The sequence below is a fragment of the Pygoscelis adeliae genome, unplaced genomic scaffold, assembly GCF_000699105.1.
Source record: "Pygoscelis adeliae isolate BGI_AS28 unplaced genomic scaffold, ASM69910v1 Scaffold218, whole genome shotgun sequence".
NCBI lineage: Eukaryota > Metazoa > Chordata > Aves > Sphenisciformes > Spheniscidae > Pygoscelis > Pygoscelis adeliae.
Window position 1 is genome coordinate 4,926,830 of NW_008825433.1, and position 13,898 is coordinate 4,940,727.

Sequence of the window (13,898 nt, forward strand, 5' to 3'; positions counted from 1 at the left end):
ATTTATCACTCCTTCAGCTTTTTTTTTCCTTTACTTGATTTTCCATAGGATTTTTCTCCCCCTGAAGTACTCATTTTATTGTATTAACGCAGCTGATGTTAACTGGCTTCCATATCTGAGTGTAAAGTACTTCCTTTCATCTCCCAGTCTGGACAGGTCAGATTTTGCTTTCTGCCCATCCACTGTGACTTCACTGCAGTCAATCTGCTAACATGGGGGGGGGAAAATGACAGAAAATCCTCAAACAACTCTTTGTAACACAGGAAGGAACAAAACGCAGTGGGTTCCTGCAACGGCTCACAAAACCAGCCATTAATGAACCTTAATTCAATTACTAAAATAAACATACAGAGAGACAGCAGATCTACTAAGTAGTCTTATTTTATAGGAAGGCAGTAATTCGAAGCAATGTGGACTGTTGAATATATTTATACTGCACTCCAGGCAACAGTCAGCCAAATGTTCTCAGCTAAAGTGTCATCACTGCAACACAACTGTTCATTTTACTGAATTCTCTTAGGACACAAAACCATCGCTTTGTGAAGAAACTATAAACCAGGAATTATACTGGAAGAAATAATTTTTTGTTTTAGTTAATACGAAGAAGTGATTTTTCTCTCATGCTGACAGCTGTTAAATGCTCAGCTTTCAATCTCTCAATTTTTAATAGTAAAATTGCATTCCTTCTCTACCTGAACATCTACTGAGCTGACAAAAGTTTCGTCACTAGAAAGTGACAGTTAGAAAAAAGAAAGCTGAGAGCAAAGAAAACAAAACAGAATTAGGGATGTCACTATTATTCCAGGGTTTGATTATATTGTATTAAATAATTAAAAGGATGTTGGGCATTTTGCTTTCATTATTTTCCACATGCCGAAAGATTTGTTGTCTAATCTTTATTCAGTATATGATTAGCACTTATTTATTTGCTATATAGTAGAAAATGTTAAGTCTACAGACTTTTCAGTTAATTAAAAGTACAGTCACAAAGTCCTGTCTCCACTTCCACATAATCTTATTTTCTTGACCTGAAACTTGCTGATGACATTGCTACATTTCATTTGACTCTTCAATCAAGAAATCAATCAAGAACTCAAGAAATACCAACTTCAAACAAAGATCATCAGCATTTCTGCCTGTTTCAGTGAAAAGCTTTCTGCAAGCCATATTGAGCTGGAGAAGAAAACCCCACTAATATTTGTCAATGTCCAGCTGCCAGTTTGGATTAGAATAACTTCAGAGAAGGATGATTTTTCAGTTGATATCTGCTAGAGCTCATGATTTCTGATCCAATAAATTAGAACAAAAGCATTCAAGTCATTAGAACTCGCCATACTTTTAATTGCCAACCAATTGGCTGGCTACAGGGCTCTTTCGTTAAACATTCTGCCTGAAGAAGGCTTTCAGAAATAGCAATTGTTTCAGAAGAGCCCTAAGATGTACGCATCCTTCGTTGCTGCACTGGAAATAGGAAGAAAAGAAAAAGAAAAAAAAAAAGTAACTGGAACCATATGAACAGATCTCTGTTGAAGAATGGGTAGCAGTAATTAAACCAACCATGTGGCTGTCCTTTCCTGTAGAAAGAGGAAAAAAAAAAAATCCCTGCTGTGTTTAGACTACCTTCAAATTTTCATAGTTTCCTAAGGCTATGCTTACAGCAGGGCTGACTTACATTGCTGGGTAAACCTGCATGGTTTTGAAAGAAGGCTAACCTTTAAAAAAAGAGAAGAAACAAAATATGATAGCTTTGTGTGGAGTCAACATTAAACTAGACACAAAAGTAGCATCTCACTGCTTGGAGAGAGAGAGAGCTATCTTTTACAAACCTGAACCACACACTAGGAAACTGATACGAATGGTTTATTTCTGTTATAAATTTAATTTTTTTTTTCAAGAACTGCCAGTGAGTAAAAGACAAGTGAATGATTATTTATTAATTTCATTTTTTCCCTTTTAAAACAAGTTCTCCTAAGGCATTGAACAGCACACAAACGAAGCTTCACAATGATTCGTAAGTACTGAACAGCATTCCCCAGAGGGTGACCAAGGACATTCCAGTGTTTTATATCCATCCCCTGCTCTTCAGTCATTATTCACTGTTCTCCCTTTCCTGTGTAACATACAAGTTACAAGATAGTCTGATAGACTGAGACAGACTACGGATAAACACAACTTCACATAAAAGCCTTCCACATTGCACTCCCTATGACCTTAACCAGGCTCAAAGTAGGACGGTAGGCTGGTCAAACCCACATGCCTGATAGTCCTTGACTGCCCCTCGGCACTGAGTACTGGTTAAAGGACTAAGCAAGGTTATCAATTTTTTCCCTTTGAGGCAGAAAAGAAGAATTGCTTCCTATATTTAGGTGGGAAGAAAAACCCAAAACCAAAAGAGGCATTGCATAGAAGCAGCCCCTTACCCACTGCTGCAGCTTCTTGCCACGGGGCAGATTAGAAGCTTTTACGAAACATCACATCACACCAGGTACCCCTTCTGCCTCCAAAGGAGTACGTCTCTTGCTTGTGAAAATTTCCATTTGTTTCGGATTCTAGATTAAATATTAATGACTGAAGAGCATTCAAAATTTCAGAAGCAGAAGTTCATTAAAAGCAAACACTATGCTTTTGAGAATTAAAAATATTTACATCTCTGTTAATGAAACAGTTATGTCAATCTTGTGATTCTAATATGTAGAACAGTTAACTTACTGACACATTTAGAGATAATACTATGCCAAAAGGAAAATTACATCTCAACCCTAACATCTGCGTTAGGGAAAAATTTCATATGATTGAATTAATTTCTGTCACTTACCTCATTTCACAAGACAACAAAGTGTAAACCAACACTACAACACCGGACAGCACTAGAAAAAGCATTTCCTGCTACTTTTACTTCAAAACTGCTACTCAACTACCAATGGGTCATGTCAGTACCGCATCCAGTATTGTATCAAGTAACTGTATAAATCATCTTCCATATTAACTTTTAAATGTAATATGTCAAGTTAATAATTTGTCATGAAAACCTTGTATGCAAAAACACAGCGACATAAAATTGCTGTTATCATGAAACAGCGCTTCATTTTTATTGTTTACCAGCCTTCTAATCTTCACTTTACAGTGACAGTCATTCCATAGATACTACACATCAGTAATTATATATCTGATAAATTACCCTCTTTGTATATTCAGCTTTCTGATCAAGCCGAATAGGTTTCACGAAAATGTAACAAATAATTACTCTTAAATCTCCACATAAGTTCTCTAAACAAATACCTCAGTGGCCTTATTTCTTTGGAATGAGGTTTCAAATGACAAACTCTTTGCATATTATCTTTAGAGTTGTTTTGGTAGAAGTAAGGGTCACAAAGTCTTTCTGAAAGAGCCATATAGCCTTCAAGGGCTGACCAACATTTTGTTTTCTTAATAAAACAGGTTATAGAAACAGCAGCTGTTTTTGCTCTAACCTAATTTAACACCATATTTAATACCATACTGCATAAATAATGAACCCAATAGTATTACCCAATACTGCTTTTCAAGGGTTGAGGATGAAAGCTTCTGTGCTCAGTCAAGCTTAAAAGCAACCTACTCTGATTACTGCACTTTCATGTATTTTGTGGAGCTTCCCTAACTGCTTTCAGTTCACTTTACCCTATCCAGTCACTGCAGAAATAGAAACAAACATTACAAATCCTCATTAGAGCAATAAAATAAATCTGTGCCAACTACCCTATTGATAGTCACACAGATCTTTTTACAGAAGTGGAACTGGGACAATCTGCTTGATCAAGGGAGCCAGATAACATTGTACCTTACAGTAACCCTCACAGGTATGTAAAACAAAGCACTAAATGGATATAAGGTCACTTTGCTGGATCAAAGCTGTTGAGAGTATTTTTGAATGGGTAATGTTGATGGCCATAAATTCTGGTGGAACAGCTTTTGTGCCCCAGCACCATTTCACAACGGGACTGCCCTCAACTAGTCCCAAAATTTTTCCATTTGTCCCTTTCTCACCACAAATTCTACAAGGTCATGTATCCAACTGTTGCTGCCTCATTTACGATGTGGAAGTTGGTCCACATCCCTCTTGCAATTAACTACTTACTGAATTCTTACTCTTTTAATTTTCTATTAACTGTATTGACTACCATCCCTTCAATATAAAAAGCTCTACAGGCCTCTCTTTGCTTATTGTAGATCACTTCAAATGACTTACACGTACAACAGCTTGATTTACCCACACTAAATGACAGCATAGATCCACTGATCACCATGAACGACAATGGAAACTTACTCTTATGTAGTCTAAACCCTATTTACCTGTAAGATTCTGTAACTACAAAAAAAATTTTCATAAACAGATAAATTTTAATAAAGCCATATAAAGTCTCTGTCCCCTATATTATCTTTGAAACTCACGAAATGCTGAAACAGATCAAATAGTTTATCTCACCAAAATGCTCACTAAACCACAAAATATCAGAGAGTATCTGAAAGACAAGTCAATTATGGTACAAGTACACTTCCATGAACATACATGGATTCACTACCTGTTACCCTACTGTTACGACCAAACAATCTTTCAGTTATCACACAGAAAAAAAAAAAAAAAAGAAAGCAAATGTTATTTGAGTCCTAAATTAAGTATTTGATAAATAAGACTAATAATCTTAAATCAAATATATATAGATATATGCATCACTTATTTGAACGCAGTAACTCTGATTTTGCATGAAGTTTTTAAAAGTTCATAGCTGGCAGTGCTAAATATGAAATTTAGCTCAAAGGTTTTATCAAACTTGAAATATTTTGTTTCTCCCCTAACTAGCTTACTGAAGGTAGATGTTTTCTTTAAACACAGTTCTGCCTTACTGCTTGTTCTATTTTCTTGTCAATAGCAATTGCAATACTACTTGCAAACTCCCTAAAACAAAGGGAAAACTTTCTATTTGCATTATGGGACAGCTTGTCCACTTTGGGGCTATATAACATAAAAATTAGTAAAGTGTGATTTGCCAGGCTACTTATTCTATGCTTCTAAAAAACATCATGAAATTTACACAGCAAACCTTATAAGACCAGGTGTAATCATGCGATGCCTTTGTATAACACATGGGGAACGGGCTGAAGGAGTTGGGTCCCAGTTTTTCACAGCTAAGTATTATCATTTTCTCAGAAAAAAAAAAAGTATGTCTTACTAAAATCTTTGCTCTCATTCTTTTTTTGTAAACTGTTTTCCCTTCCATCTACTGTAGGTGCATACTTAGAATTTAAATATATGTTTAAAGTCAGCATGAACTCTGAGAATTTTGTTGAAATTCTCAATTTCATGCCAGAAGTAACGAACTGTGGGAAATCCCACCTAGACAAGTACTAAAAGGTGCACAAAACTCTTCCCAATGAATTTCAGGATCTTACTTGCCTGAGTTTATATGGAAGAAAGCACAGAAATCACCCTGCTTGGACTATTAAAAAAATCAATATTAAATCTTACTTTGATATAGTTTATCATTCAGTATTGTTGGTCTGTTGGGGATTTCTACCTTAAGTAATGCAGTACTATGTAGAGGTACTTAAATCAGTATTATATAAGCTGTCTGGAGTTCCAGAGGTAACAGAGCTCCATCAACGTGGCGTTCTAAGAAAAAGGGTAGCCAATATAATGTTCTGCCATGGCTAAGTGTGTCTACGACTCTTTAGGGAAAAATCAACACATGAGAGTTTACTTTCAGCTGTTGAAACTAGGCTGTATAAGAAGCCCTAAATGCCCAAATCCATCTTCACTGCACTAAATAGCTTTGGTTACTCCACCCTCGTCACAGAATTCAGGCTAACCTAGTATGGTTGCTCTTGCCTCCTGCTATGACATGCAAAGAAAAATCGGATTAGCAGCACAGAGTGACTCAATGACCAGTGGCTTTGTCAGCAGCAGCTGATTTAACTCAAAAAAATTCCTGCAGCATCACTAATTAATCCACAGAACTGGAATTTCAAAGAAGTCGCATGGACTAGCCAACTAATTCTATGCTTACAGCATCATTTAACTCAAGTTAGAGCTTTCTGTGTGGAAACAGTAGAGTAAGAGCACAGTGACGGCCAGTCTTAAAAGGCAGGCGTTTGCAACAGTTCATGTAAAAGGAAAACAGTTTTATCTCTTACCTATCAGACCTTTCTCAAGAGTAAAGGTTTTGTTCGTGAACATGCATTCAAATGCCACAATATGGAAAACTTTGTTCACTGTGTTGTGGGTCCCAACAATCCGAATATACCTATAGGGGAAAAAAAAAAGGTAAGTAGCACAAGTTAAGCATGACAAACTTCTATGCACTAAAATATAAATGATTCAGTTGGACTATATTGTGCAGACCCGTAAGAACTGAGTAACTGTTAAAAAAAAAAAATTAAAATAATAAAAGGAGTAAAAAGAGTATAAATTTCACAGCAAACTTGCATCTACTCAGGATGCTGGCTCCAGTACAATTTAAGGAAAAAAAAATAATTAGAGCCATGAAATCTATCAAAGATCTTTCTGGACTAATTTGCCGAGAAAAGCAAAATGACGGAACTTGTGGTTCAGAAATGGTCTTTTAGTGCAAATGTGTGCTCATGGAGGCTTGAAATAATAATAATAACAACAACAACAACAACAACAACAACAACAACAACAACATCAACAACAACAATAATAATCTCTTTACCAACTGCTTTTCACCACAGTGAAAGATTTCATACAGCCAGGACAAACCCAACAAATCAGTGAGGCTTCTCTGCAGAAGCCAAAAATTAATTCCGTTTTAATGTGACTGTTTCTAATTCTAACACTGGATGTACAGGATATCAATGTCTTTGTTGGGGTATCTTTTATTAATAACAAAAAAAAATCTGAACAGTCAAGTGTTATGAAACAAAGCTAGCTCCAGGTTTCATTCCTGGTTATATAACTTATCCTTCTAGACTATAATTGAAAATCAAATAGAGCTGCTCTTGAACACTGTGACCTATTCACCTTCTGTATTACCCTGGAGGCTTCACCTTCTACAAACAGCCATTAACCTTGATTCAGTCTGATTCCCACATTTTCTGAAGAGATCCAACTGTTCTTACTATAAATTTTGAAAAATCCTAAATGGAATATTGTACACCATGTCAATAAATGTTGAACAAGCAACACAGAAAACTACCTAAACCAAATACCATTACCCCACAAAATGTGTTACCCACACTGCAGAAAGCTTTGCATTAAATGAACTCATTTCAATTAAGAAGTATCAGAATGTATGAATCTTAGGCAATATCCTCGGTCTGCAGTATAAAACAACCTTTCACTTACGTAGTATAATTATAGTTCCAACATAATAGCTGCTCACCAACAGCATCATTTTGGCTTGTGTTCTTCATCATACCAAGTTGAAAAGATACACAGGTTTCAGTCCTGAGATATTTTTTTAAACAATAAAAAAAACCTCATAGCTATTTACCATATTAATGTTTAACCTCCTCCTACACTTTAAAACTCGAGTGCCTTATGAAAGAGCTCTTATAAGCAAGCCTCAATGACTGTTATTACTGATATTCATTTGTCTTTACCATACACAGAAAAAATCTTCTAGAAAAATAATTTAAAACAATCCACTTATTACATGCAAATGACTGCAAGAGACAACTAAGTTACCTGAATATCATGACATCACTAAAATTGCCAGTTTTTGACCTCTGCTCCTTTTAGCTTATATAAGTTTCATTTTAAAAACCCAACTATTATATATTTTGATTAAAATTACAAAACTGATACACAATATGCTCAAAATTTCACTTTAAAAAAATATTTTAATTATCATGACTTGAAACAAAAAAAAAATTATATGCTATTCCCTAATTAATATTAACTCGCAGATCAATTCATTATCACAGTAGCAAATTTCCTGCAAGTCATCCTATATAGACAAAGTAAAAGTTGCAGAACTGGAGAAAATATTTATTTTTCATAAAGAAGGTGAACCCATATTTTAAGAGTAAAGCAGAACTTAGCCCTCACTATGTAACTGTGACAAGTGCCTGCAAAGAGCATCGCGGGAATCCTGGTTGACAGCCAGGGAAACAGCAGTTCTTTCCCCAGACTCGCCCATGTGAACCAGGCAGTTGCTGCGAGGTGATAGATGAAATGCCGTATTTTGGGATTCACGTTATGAAGGCAAAACTGCATCAGCCTCAGTTTTTCTTAACACGCTGAGGACGATTTGCAGTGCTTTTTGCAAGTGACGCACAGTCAGGTACAGCCATAGCAAAAGCACGGTAGACACACAGGACCAAGACCCCAAGGTTTCTACTCACAAAGCTGACCTTCTGCAAAACTGACGCTGAAGATCTACTGAAAGGATTATAATTAAATTATTCAGGGGACTAACAGTTTGCTGTTCAGAGAAAGTTAACCTGAAATTTGAAAGAATCGTGCAGTTTTAGGAGGCCTTGTAGACATCTTCAGCTAAGGGTATGCCTCCTCCTTGAAGTTACAGGCACAGTCGTATTTGACCCAGTCTTTTCAGCTCATTTTCTTTTTGTCAGTTCACAAGCACAGTATGAACACTAAATACGCAGGCAACGATGACCAGGATCCGACACCAGTACATGTTCTCGTTCTATCTAGCATCAGAAGCGCTGAATTTGACTAAACACAGGAACAATCTTGGAACATTTATAAGTGCACGCGGAGACTGGCTCACCGTAGAGACTCCCTCGTCTCTCTCAGGCAAGGAAGGCATTGATTGAGTTGTGCTGCCTGGACAAAACACGCTCTAGGCTAACTAACAGGGTGTTACTAATGGAGATACTTTGACATACTTCAGTTACGCTTCCTTGCTTTAAAGAGTTTAGAGAATAAACAAAGTAACTATTAATAGGAACACAAGAAACTGCTTCATAATTAGGTTTAAAAGCTAATTTATTTAGATTTTTTGTGTTATGAAATTGCAACACTAGAGCAAACTTCTTGATTGGTTTTGGCTTGTTTTGTTTTTTTTGTTGTTGTTTGTTTGGGTTTTTTTAATATATCAAAAGGGTGGAAGTCACACAAAACTTGAATAGTTTGCCATGGGAAAAGCGTCTTTATCATACTGAACACTTAGGTTAAATAATATATAACTCACTGGTTAGCAAAGTTCTCTGCCAACAGGTAAAAAGGAACAAAGCTTATTCTTGTATGCTGAATAGCCTATCAGTTATTTTGAACAACAGGTGACAATGTTTCGCATTGCTGGAAAGCTGAAATTTTATAGTAATGTAAAGCAAAATCCCATCCATTAAAATAATCATGTATACATTAATCTTCTAAAGTATATTATTTCGATGTTGTAATGTTATGGGCAAGGTTGAATGGAATGATATGACAAACCCTATCCTTTCTCCCCAGTACAATACATATATTTTATTATTTCCTTATGTCTCTCAAGGTGAATGATCAGCGTGATTTCCTGCCTGAATCTGGCATTCTTCTACTTGGTGGAAATTAAAATAACACAATCTTCAAAATTACATTAAACACCTTAACTTCTAAAATCACATTCTCAGATTTTGCACAAAAATTGTAGTTTATTATTCCACTTGATGCAAGAGACCAAAGCCGCCGTAGCCTGAGACTGTAAAAATAATCTTCCTTCAAATAAGGCAGAATTTGTCAGAAATGCCCAGTACCGCTAGGGAAACAAGCTGTATCCAAATTTCAAGTATCACCAATGAAGAGCAATATTGAAGGTACATGACCTGTTTCGGAAGAGTCAGATGAAGACATTGTAAATACTGAAGTAGTACATCTTAATGAGAAGAACACTAAACAATGGACTGAAAACAAAGAGTTGGCTCAGAAATGCAGTAGTGAGGAAAAACTGCAGTGTGGACAACTTCAATATGAGCAACAAAGTCTTAATTCAAAGCATACAGATTTCAGAAATTTAAAATGCCTATTATAGCTCACGACATGCTTGAAAATTTGTACATTTTTCTAAGCAGTTTTCTGCCAGATGGAAATGCAACTGAGTCGTGATTAAAAATAAAAGTATCCTTCAGGCAATCAGACTGTGTGTACCATCTCATCATTTTCCTGGAGCGATTTATTAAGTTGGAATATAAAAGTACAGGTAACAAAATTAATATGAACAATTTTTCAGTACATGCAACTGTGACAAATTCTTAAAAAGCATGGAACATGTTTTACGTGATCACTCACTAAGTTTCTAAAACATACTGTAGTGGTTTTGGCTAGGACAGAGTTAAAGTTCTTCATAGTAGCTGGTATGGGGCTATGTTTGGATTTGTGCTGGAAACAGTGTTGATAACACAAGGATGTTTTCGTTACTGCTGAGCAGTGCTTACACACAGTCAAGCCCTTTTCTGCTCCTCACCCCACCCCACCAGCGAGCAGGCTGGGGGTGCACAAGAAGTCGGGAGGGGACACAGCCAGGACAGCTGACCCCAACTGACCAAAGGGATATTCCCTACCAGGAAGGGGCAACGTTCAGAGTGATGGGGTTTGTCTTCCCAAGTAACTGTTACACATGATGGAGCCCTGCTTTCCTGGAGATGGCTGAGCACCTGCCTGCCGATGGGAAGCAGTGAATGAATTCCTTGTTTTGCTTTGCTTGTGTGTGCAGCTTTTGCTTTACCTATTAAACCGTCTTTACCTCAACCCACAAGTTTTCGCGCTTTTACCCTTCCGATTCTCCCTCCTATCCCGCTGTGGGGGAGTGAGCGAGTGGCTGTGTGGGGCTGAGCTGCCCGCTGGGGTTAGCCCACAACACCATGATACTGCTTTTGGCTCTGAATGGCAGCGCAGCAACAGGTAAGGCTCTCCGACTTTGCTAACAGGCCTAAGATACAGGCAACCGAGAATTAAGCACCATAAAATCTAACAGCCTTCTGGTTCCCACAAGCAAATCTGCATCAAGTGGCAAGAGTATCATATCTGGAGATAATTAGGTAACACTGACAGAGATGAGATCAGTGAGCAGGCTCTGTGTACAACTGTCTACAGCAAGCTAGGAAGAAAGGGGTCAGGCCAGATGTGTGTCTGAAAGTCTATCCTTCTCTCCATCGAGTGTAGGGAGATCCTTCTGTGAACTTGGACTCCAAAGCTGGGACCCTTTTCTGAGGAACTGCTGTGAATACTGGTGCTGATAATCCCTCTTTATATAATGATCTCTTCTTTAAGGCGCTTGCTCAGAAAGAGATTGAAGTTCAACCCCTTTTTTTAATAGGACTTCAAACCTAAGGAGAGGTCCCTACCCACAGGGACCCAGGCTAGACTGTGACACGGCCTTCTCTGCTGCTGTGCTACACATGGCGGACAAGGTGTGAGGCCACTAGGTGAATCAGAGAAAAGTATCCAACAGCTCCTCACTCAGGAACCATAGTTCACGTCCTATACATTGACAAAGTTATAGGTTGAACACCCTTCTCCCTCAAAAGGCTCTCGTTATGAAATTACTGTAAGACATCATCATGAGGTCAAAGGATACTTAAGACTGCAGGAGTGAACAATTTCAGTAACCCTGTATCTTTCAGAGTCCAACTTTGGAAGTTTAACTGCCCTAACATTTGCTTTCTGTTTACATATTTATACAAAAAATACATCCCATAAGAAAACAAATGAATCTTGGTTAACTTAGTATTTTCTTTCTTGCAACTAAGGGAATAAGAAACAAGCAGTTGTGGGATTGGAAGTGCTGGAGTGAGTAACTTCTCTACTCTCTGTACCTTCTGTATGCTACAAACAACAAATCAACCCATATGGAAATAAAATAAAACCTTTAACTGCATAACAAAACATTTGATTTGATCTTGATTCTTTTAGACACTTAAGAATAAGGTCAAACTTTGCATAGTTTTGCAATTGCTTTTCACCTGTTCAAGTAGTGAGAACAAATATGTTCACCTCTAAAATGAGTGGTATTCTCCCACCTCCAACACTACATGCTTGCAATTACTGTACTCCTTTGAATTAGAAAAAACAGAGGAAACAAGCTAAAGATCATATTTTTAACAGATGACATTTCCTGAAATACAATAGAGGTATCTTTTATGCTGATTAAATCGACATAAATGCGTATACTAATTATTTTCAATAGCCACACAGAATCATTTTTCTACAAGTGCTTGGCAAGCATGTCATTAATTAAAAAGGACCACTGACCAGACTTACTTGTGTATGCTGAATTACAAGATAATTTAAAAGCTTTGATTACCACAAGGTGTGTGGGGGGAACAGCAGAAAGCCCATACCCTAAATGAACAAAAAACTTTAGAGCACTTTGTTAGTGGGTGACACAAGCTTGGGCAAACCTGATTAAGCTGAGACATAGGAATGATGAAGAATTAACTGTATAATCAAAATCCTGGTGTCAAACTATGAATTTTAATTATATTGCTCACTGAGAAAGAGACATGGCAGACAAAACCAAGGAGGACAGACATTAAAAACACTACAGGCAGTTTTCCCAGTGAAATTAGAAATTGTTCACTTTACTGTCAGGAGCAAAGCAGTTTATACAACACAAAGTTACCTATAAATCTTTGTGTGATAGGAGAGTAAATGAATCACAATTCAAGGGCTAGACTAGCTCCACTGTCAATGGACTTTAGACTCAGCTGATAGACTGGAGGGAAGACAAGAAGAACCCTGAATCATCCTTTAAAGAGAAAACCTTGATCTCTTTGGGGGGGTTTAAAGTACTTCCCTGGCAGGTAGACAGGACTGCAGCATGAGAATTTTGCCCCTTTAGAAGACATTTTATTTTGGTTTCTGGCCCTGTTGGAGAATAATGGATATTGATAGTATTTAAGTGCTGTAAGAGTTTCATCCGCATGTCACAGTAGTCACAGGTAGTCATGCTACACTTGGCTCTGAGATTCCCACGTCAGGAATACCAGAAAAATCTGTATTATTCTTCTTTCTTTTTTTTTCCCCACTGACAAGAAAATTATTTTAACTACAGGGAAACAGCATGTTCTACTTGATCTCGGTAGAATCTTAAACTACTAAATTTGAATGAACTACCTGGGTGGATTAATTAGGCAGCCACATGACAATGCCCTCATCCATCCCCTGTTTTTCCCAGGGAAAATCTTCACCTTTACACAAAACTATGTTTGGACAATCTGTTGTGACTACAAATACTCACATTTCTGAACAACTACATTATGTTTTACTTTTGCTCTTTACATTTGTACAGCTAACACATTTAATTCAGGTAACAGCTGCTGCTGAGCATACCACTGATTCAGCTGTGGATACCCTGGAGGACTATTAATACCAAAGCTCAGCTGCCTGCATCAGAACAGTACTTAGGACATATGTGTCAAAGCATAAAAATATGCATACTCTAGGATCAGTTTTAATCCTTCATTATAATAACACCAGTAAAATACAGACAAACTGTGGAATATATTAAGCACAGATTCCAATCCCTTGAGAATACTGAGACAGAAGACTAAGTAAAGAGCGGTAAAAGAAATCAACTGATATTTTGCACGGATATCCACTCTAAGTTACTATCAAAGCAACCCAGAACAGCAACAGCGAACTAAAATAAAGAACTAAACCCAATATGTACAAAATGAGCTCTTAAGAACTTGGCATTTCATTTTCCTTCATGCAGCATTTGGTATGAGACACCAGTGCTAGTCCTACAGACTTCGTATCTCCTCTAACTGCTTAGAAACCGCTAACGTTCACATTCTGATCACTGCCACAGAGATGCATGAGATACAGCCCAGCACACAAGGGCATTTGAAGACATTCTGTTTGTCTTTTAGTGGAAAAGGAAACAGTGCTATTCACTGCCATCTAAACCCCATTTATTGACAACTCCGTAAAACATATAATCCTTCAGACTCACACA

At 37.2% G+C, this 13,898-nt stretch overlaps 1 protein-coding gene across 1 annotated transcript in view; it reads right to left on the reverse strand.

Moving 5' to 3' along the window:
- BTBD9 (BTB (POZ) domain containing 9) overlaps positions 1 to 13,898 on the reverse strand; it is a 131,598-nt gene that overhangs the window by 42,600 nt on the left and 75,100 nt on the right. Inside the window, exon 7 of the mRNA XM_009331076.1 lies at positions 6,169 to 6,278. Within this exon, the coding sequence (XP_009329351.1) occupies positions 6,169 to 6,278 (110 nt within the window). The remainder of the gene's footprint in view (positions 1 to 6,168; positions 6,279 to 13,898) is intronic.